The sequence below is a fragment of the Mandrillus leucophaeus genome, unplaced genomic scaffold (assembly GCF_000951045.1).
Source record: "Mandrillus leucophaeus isolate KB7577 unplaced genomic scaffold, Mleu.le_1.0 Scaffold17, whole genome shotgun sequence".
In the NCBI taxonomy this organism is placed as follows: Eukaryota; Metazoa; Chordata; class Mammalia; order Primates; family Cercopithecidae; genus Mandrillus; species Mandrillus leucophaeus.
This window is the reverse complement of record NW_012101698.1, coordinates 5,642,229-5,649,967: the sequence shown is the minus strand read 5'-3', so window position 1 is coordinate 5,649,967 and position 7,739 is coordinate 5,642,229. Positions and strand designations below refer to the sequence as shown.

Genomic DNA, 7,739 nt, shown 5'->3' with positions numbered 1-7,739 from the left:
AAAAAGCAGGCCAGGCACTGTGGCTCACACCTATAATCTCAGCACTTTGGGAGGCCCAGGTAGGCAAGGCCTCCTGGCCTTGAGCTCAGGAGTTCAAGGACAGCCTAGCCGATGCGGTGAAACCCCATCTCTACTAAAAATACAAACATTATCCGGGTGTGGTGGTGTGTGCCTGTAATCCCAGCTACTTGGAAGGCTGAGGCAGGAGAATCGCTTGAACCCAGGAGGCAGAGGTTGTAGTGAGCCAAGACCCCGCCCAGCCTGGGTAACATCTATAAATAATAGTTCCATGAGTTTAGAAATACAAAGTAGCATGACTTAACAAACTTACACATCTATGTAACCAGGCACCAATTAAGATACAGTATAATTCTATCACCGAGGAAGTTCCCTTGTGTCTGGCCCAAACAAACATCCTTCTCCACAGGTAAGCTCTGTTAGTTTTTATCACCATAGATTTCATTTGTCCTATTCTTGAATCTCATATAGATTATACAGTATGTATTTGGTGGTCCTTCAACATAACGACCAGGTGTGGTGGCTTATGCCTGTAATCCCAACACTTTGAGAGGCCAAGGAAGGGGGATCTCTGGAATTCAGGAGTTGGAGAGCAGCCTGAACAATATAATGAAGACCCCCGTCTCTGCAAAAAGTTTACAAGTTAACCGGGCGTGGTGGTGCGGGCCTGTGGGCCAGCTACCTGGGAGGCTGAGGTGGGAGGTCAAGGCTGCAGTGAGTGATCGCACCACTGCATTCCAGCCTGGGTGACACAATGAGACTCTGTCTCAAAAAAAAATTAAAAAAAAAAAAAAAGAAAAGAGAAAACGCATTGTGTGTTGTATTTATTGGATGATGGAATTATGGGGTTTACGGGCCTTCTGTTGCGTTTTGATTTTTGTTTTCTTACCTGTTATCGCGTTCTTAACAGTAGGCATCATATAGTATTCTCATGGAACTTTCCTTTGTTTAAAGCCTTACAGTTTGGAGACTTACACATTTGTACAGTTACGAGACTTACACATTTAAGGTGAGATGTGACAGGCTTAAAAATAAACTTTGGAGGCCGGGCGTGGTGGCTACCGCCTTTAATCCCAGCACTTTGGGAGGCTGAGGCGGGAGGATCACGAGGTCAGCAGTTGGAGACCAGCCTGGTCATCATGGTGAAACCCCGTCTCTTACTAAAAATACAAAAATTAGTCGGGCGTGGTGGCGGGCGCCTGTAATCCCAGACAGTCGGGAGACTGAGGTAGGAGAATAGCTTGAACCTGGGAGGCGGAGGTTGCAGTGAGCCGAGATCGCGCCACTGCACTCCAGCCTGGGACAGGGCGAGACTCCGTCTCAAAAAAATAAATAGATAAAAAATAAAATAAAATAAACGTTGGGTTATTTCAGTGTGAAGTAAGGCAATAAACGGAGGGCTAACAGTTCCACTTCGTAGAGCTCAGGAGTTTTAAAAAGCGAGGAGGCCGCGTCCTGGAAGGGTGAGCAAAAAGCCCGAGGTTTGCGCACAAAGGGAGAGGACAGTCCAGAGAGACCCAGCGCCGCGCAGAATGATGATGTCGCACGCCGGGTGGGAACTGACGTCACCTGTGCTCACCGCCGCTTCCGGTCCGCGTGAGGTGCATTCTCGCGCCGGTGGCGGGCTTGGGACCGGCGTTGCGACGTGGTGCGGCGCATATTTTCACAAGTGGGTCGCCCTTGGTCGGGACTATGGCCACCGACTCTTGGGCCCTGGCGGTGGACGAGCAGGAAGCGGCTGTCAAGTCGGTCAGTGGCTTCATTTCCAGGCGGGGAGGACGTAGCAGGGGCCCAGGCGAAACCTGCCTAAAGCACAGGGAGCTCCCCGGGTTGGGGAGGCTCCTGGGCAACGCGCTGCTAGAGTTTGCTGGGGCGGTCACTTGCCCTTGATTTGCTCTTAGAGCTAAAGAGACCAGTGTCGAGCTTTTTATTTCCATATGGGCTGGTTAAGGACTTCATCCTTTGGTATATCCACCCCACTATGCATGCTGTCATTCCTCTATTGACCTCCTCGGTGACGATTATAAGGAAAGCCAAGTTTAGATGCTGATTCTCATTTTAATTACGCGACTGTTCTTCGCATGTTTCTGTGCTACTCTGTATTTAACATTTCTTAGATCCATGCTTAACGTGGTTGGCAGTTTGTAGCTCTTTGCAGAATAACAGATTCACTTTTAGATTTAATACCTCAATCTGCAGATGTTGGAAGGAGGCACTACAAATTGTTTCATTGATGTTTAAAGTGACACTTAGTTTCATATACTTGTTCTTTAAGTAATGAATATTTATTCAACTGGAATGTAATTACAGCATACACTGTGGCTTTCTGTTCTTTTATATCTAAGACCTAAGCTTTAGGTTTGTTTAGTGATAATGGACTGTTTTTTGTTGTTGTTGTTGTTGTTTTTGTTTTGAGGCGGAGTTTTGCTCTTGTTGCCCAGGCTGGAGTGCAGTGGCGTCATCTCGGCTCACCACAACCTCCACCTCCCGGGTTCAAGCGATTCTCCTGCCTCAGCCTCCTGAGTAGCTGGGATTACAGGCATGCGCCACCACGACTGGCTAATTTTGTATTTTTAGTAGAGACGGGGTTTCTCCATGTTGGTCAGGCTGGTCTTGAACTCCCGACCTCTGGTGATCCGCCCACCTCGGCCTCCCAAAGGGCTGGGATTACAGCCGTGAGCCACCACGCCTAGGCGGTATGGGGATTTTTGAGAGGGCTATTGACAGAATTAGACAAGGCTCGCAAGGATTTACTGAACTACAGAGAACAGAATATGTTACAAGTGATGGCTAATAGAAATATCGGTGTAGAAGTTATTCTGGGCCGGGCGCGGTGGCTCACGCCTGTAATCCCAGCACTTTGGGAGGCCGAGGCTGGCGGATCATGAGGTCAGGAGATCGAGACCATCCTGGCGAACACGGTGAAACCCCGTCTCTACTAAAAAATTACAAAAAAAATTAGCCAGGTGTGGTGGCAGGCGCCTGTAGTCCCAGCTTCCCGAGAGGCTGAGGCAGGAGAATGGCGTGAACCCGGGAGGTGGCTGAGCTTGCAGTGAGCGGAGATTGTGCCACTGCACTCCAGCCTGGGCGACAGAGCAAGACTCCGTCTCAAAAAAAAAAAAAAAAAAAAAAGCGAAAGGTTTCTGTTTTCAACTTGGATCCTATTGGTATTACTAACGTTCCAATAACAGGAATACGAAAGTGGGAGGAAGGGCAGATTTGATAAAATGGTGAAGGCAGCCGGGCGTAGTGGCACCCACCTGTGATCCCAGCACGCTGGGAGGCCGAGGTGGGCAGATCAGTCGAGGTCAAGAGTTTGATACCAGCCTGGCCAACATAGCGAAACCCTATCTCTACTAAAAATACAAGAGTTAGCCAGGCATGGTAGCAGGCGCCTGTAATCCCAGCTACTCAGAAGGCTGAGGCACAAGAATTGCTTGAACCTGGGAGGTGGAGGTTGCAGTGAATCGAGATCACACCACTGCACTCCAGCCCGGGCTACTGAGTGAGACTCTGTCTCAAAAAGAAAAAAAAAAAAAGAATGGTGAAGGCTGGGCACGGTGGCTCACACCTGTAATCCTAGCACTTTGGGAGACTGAGGCAGGCAGATCAGTTGAACCCAGGAGTTCAAGACCAGTGTGGGCAACATGGTGAAACCCCATTTCTACAAAAATACAAAAAAAAAATTAGCTGGGCGTGGTGGTGGCGCACTCCTGTGGTCCCAGTTACTCAGGATGCTGAGGTGGGAGGATCACCTGAGCCTAGGGAGGTTGAGGCTACAGTGAGCTGTGATCACACCACTGCACTCCAGCATGGGTGACAGTGAGACCCTGTTTCAAAAAAAGAAAAAAGGGAATGGTGAGTTCAGGTTTGGCTGTTCTGAGTTTAAAATAAGGAGACATCTTGGTAAGTACCTGTTGTGGGAGTCCCCAGGAGATGCCAGGTTTGACGATTTGTTAGGAGAGCTCACAGGCTCGGTATGTAGTTGTACTCACAGCTATGATTTATTATAGTGAAAAGATACAAAGCAAAATTAGTGGAAGAAAAAGGCTCATGGGCTAAGTCCAGAGGAAACCAGGCAAACTTCCAAGTTATCTCCCAATGGAGTCCACAGAGTGTGCTTAATTCTTCTGGTAGCAAATTGTAACAGCACGTATGAGGTGGTGTCAGGGAAGCTTGTTAGAGACTACTTGAGGCTTTTATTGGGGGCCTGTCATATAGTCACCCTGTGCCTAGCTTGTACCAGAATTCCAGACTTCCAGAAGGAATGCAGGTGGTTAGCATAAATTACATGTTTTTACAAACAGTTGAGGCAGACTGACCCCCTCTTATCAGTTCTAGGAATGATGGGAACCTTCCCAAAGTCCAAGTTCTCAGGTGACAGCCAAGGGCCAGCCTTGCAAATAAGCTTTCCTAAGGAGAGTGGTCAGGCCTGCTGTGTTCTTTTCTGCATGGTAGCCATCAGGCATTTGGAAATACAGCACTGGAATTCAGGGGAAGGAGCAAGTCAGAGGTATAAAACCAGCAGTTTCCACAAAGAAATTACAAAGCATTATCAAGGGCATGGGCCTTGTACTCTGGAGTTTAAAATCTAGCATTTAGCATCAGATCTATTCTGAAAGACAGTTACTGATAATTGGTTTCAAACCTTGTGAAATCTGTGACCCTAACCTAGCTGTGATATGAATATCACAAATACAGGCCTAAACATACTTGGTGTCTGCTTCTAAGCATTCAGCTTATCAGAAGGCTGGTGTAAATAAATGCTTCCTAATAGTTGAAGAATACCTGTTTTTTCACCACTTAGACTTGTGTACCTTCACTTAATAAATGATTCATGGTCTTAGGTTATCATGTGGCTCTGCTCTCTGGAGTAGAGAAAACCAATGAAAGTGACAGAAGAAGGCTGGGTGCAGTGACTCACACTTGTAATCCCAGTGCTTTGGAGGCCAGGGTGGGAGGATTGCTTGAGCCCAGGAGTTCGAGTTTGAGTTCGAGTAGGCATGGTGGTCTACACCCTGTGGTCTCAGCTACTAGGGAGGCTGAGGTGGGAGGATCGCTAGAACCCAGGAGGTTGAGGCCACAGTGAGCCATGATTGTGCTGCTGCACTCCAGCCTAGGTTACAGAGTGAGACCTTGTTTCAGAAAATAAATAAATAGAAAAAACTTGAGTTGGGAGATAAGCAGAGTTTGAGGTTTTCTGAAACTTTCCCCCCAACCATTATATTTAGCCCACCCCTCGCCTTGTTTGAAGGCTGTTGAAGATGTTTGAAATGATGGTTTCACACAGACTTTCAGCAGTTCTACTTTGAGGGAACAAACCAATTCCCTCAATACTGGTGCTGAAAGTTTCAGACTAGACTTTTACTGAAAGTTTCTCTTTTCTTAGGGACCTTCCTTTTATTGGATCCTTTGCTTAACCCTGTTTTCTTTTATTCCTATTCAGATGACCAATTTGCAGATCAAGGAAGAGAAAGTCAAAGCAGATACCAATGGTGAGTCACTAGTAACTGCAAGCTAGAAAAGTGTTCCTTGTGGGCCGCTGCTTTGCACTCATAGCTGCATTGTACAAAGAGCTGTTATTTAGTGTAACCGTTAGCTGTTTACAAGCCAGTAAATTAGATTTTGTTACTGAAGGGATATGTCAATTTTCCAAAGTTTATCCTTTGACTTCTTAAAATTAAGAGTCTCTCTATTGGACTGTACTGCTACTGTTCATTTGATAATATTTTGGCTAATTATTTATTTATTTTGTTTGAAACGGAGTCTCGCTTTGTTGCCCAGGCTGGAGTGCAGTGGCACAATCTCGGCTCACTGCAGGCTCTGCCTCCTGGGTTCATGTCATTCTTCTGCCTCAGCCTCCCGAGTAGCTGGGACTACAGGCGCCCACCACCACGCCTGGCTAGCTTTTTGTTTTTGTATTTTTAGTAGAGATAGGGTTTCATCGTGTTAGCCAAGATGGTCTTGATCTCCTGTCCTTGTGATCTGCCCGCCTCAGCCTCCCAAAGTGCTGGGATTACACTGCAGGAGCCACTGCGCCTGGCCTAAATTTTTTATTTTTTATATTAGATTTTTAAAACTTTATTTGAGACAGGGTCTCATTCTGTCGTGCAGGCTAGAGTGGAGTGGCATGGCGTGATCTTGGCTCACTGCAAACTTGCCACCCAGGCTCAAGAGATCCTTCCACTTCACCTCCCAGGTAGTTGAGACTACTGGTGTCCACCACCACACCTGGCTAATTTTTTATATTTTTAGTAGAGGCGGGGTTTTGTCATGTTGCCCAGGCTGGTCTCGAACTCCTGAACTCAAGCGATCTGCCTGCCTTGGCCTCCCACAGTACTGGGATTATAGGCATGAGTCACTGCACTTGGCCTAATTTTATTTATTTATTTTTTAATTTATTTTTTGAGACGAAGTCTCGCTCTGCCACCCAGGCTGGAGTGCAGTGGCGCGATCTCGGCGTAGTGCAAGCTCTGCCTCCGGGGTTCACACCATTTTTCTGCCTCAGCCTCCCGAGTAGCTGGGACTACAGGCGCCCGCCACCACGCCTGGCTAATTTTATTTTGTATTTTTAGTAGAGACGGGGTTTCACCGTGTTAGCCAGGATGGTCTCCATCTCCTGACCTCATGATCCGCCCGCCTTGGCCTCCCAAAGTGTTGGGATTACAGGCGTGAGCCACCACACCTGACCCATTTTATTTTATTTTATTTTATTTTATTTTATTTTATTTTATTTTATTTATTTTGTGAGACAGAGTCTCGCTCTGTGGCCCAGGCTGCAGTGCAGTGGCGCGATTCGGCTCATTGCAAGCTCCACCTCCTGGGTTCACGCCATTCTCCTGCCTCAGCCTCCCAAGTAGCTGGGACTACAGGCGCCCGCCACCTCGCCCGGCTAATTTTTTATATTTTTAGTAGAGACGGGGTTTCACCGTATTAACCAGGATGGTCTCGATCTCCTGACCTCGTGATCCGCCTGCCTCGGCCTCCCAAAGTGCTGGGATTACAGGCGTGAGCCACCGCGCCTGGCTATTTTTTTTTAAATAACATCCAGATCCTGCACGAGGTAAATTTTTTAACTTTTTGAAAAGTGAATCTGGGTTCAAAACTCAGAAAGTATAATAAGGTACAAGGATTAGGGCCCACCCTAGTGACCTCATCTTAACTACAGCTCTAGCAACCCTATTTCAAAATCAGGTCACATTCTGAGGTACTGGTTAGGACTTGAATATATGAGTTTGGGGTCAGGGGGCCACACACAATTGAGCTCATAACACCATCCTATCCCATAAGTAGCCACTGTTCATGAATTTTTTTTTTTTTTTTTTTTTGAGATGGAGTCTTGCTCTGTCGCCCAGGCTGGAGTGCAGTGGCCGGATCTCAGCTCACTGCAAGCTCCACCTCCCGGGTTTACGCCATTCTCCTGCCTCAGCCTCCTGAGTAGCTGGGACTACATTAACTGGGACTACAGGCGCCCGCCACCTTGCCTGGCTAGTTTTTTGTATTTTTTAGTAGAGACGGGGTTTCACTGTGTTAGCCAGGATGGTCTTGATCTCCTGACCTCATGATCCGCCCATCTCAGCCTCCCAAAGTGCTGGGATTACAGGCTTGAGCCACCGCACCCGGCATGTTCATGGATTTTTAATATTCTTCCAAAGACTTTATGCAAAGCAAATATAAGTATAGATTATCATATTCTCTCAACCAAAATGCGGCATGATATA

At 47.2% G+C, this 7,739-nt stretch overlaps 1 protein-coding gene across 3 annotated transcripts in view; it reads left to right on the top strand.

Moving 5' to 3' along the window:
* Nucleotides 1-1,547: 1,547 nt before the first annotated feature.
* The window catches only part of DDX19A (DEAD (Asp-Glu-Ala-Asp) box polypeptide 19A), a 32,583-nt gene continuing 26,391 nt past the window's right edge, over nucleotides 1,548-7,739 (top strand). Inside the window, exons 1-2 of one of the 3 annotated variants that reach the window (XM_011976778.1) lie at nucleotides 1,548-1,767; nucleotides 5,465-5,513. In XM_011976778.1, the coding sequence (XP_011832168.1) occupies nucleotides 1,711-1,767; nucleotides 5,465-5,513 (106 nt within the window). In that variant the 5' untranslated portion in view covers nucleotides 1,548-1,710. Of the gene's footprint in view, nucleotides 1,768-5,464; nucleotides 5,518-7,739 lie in introns of all 3 variants that reach the window. The other 2 variants (XM_011976779.1, XM_011976777.1) reach the window with 2 other exon arrangements.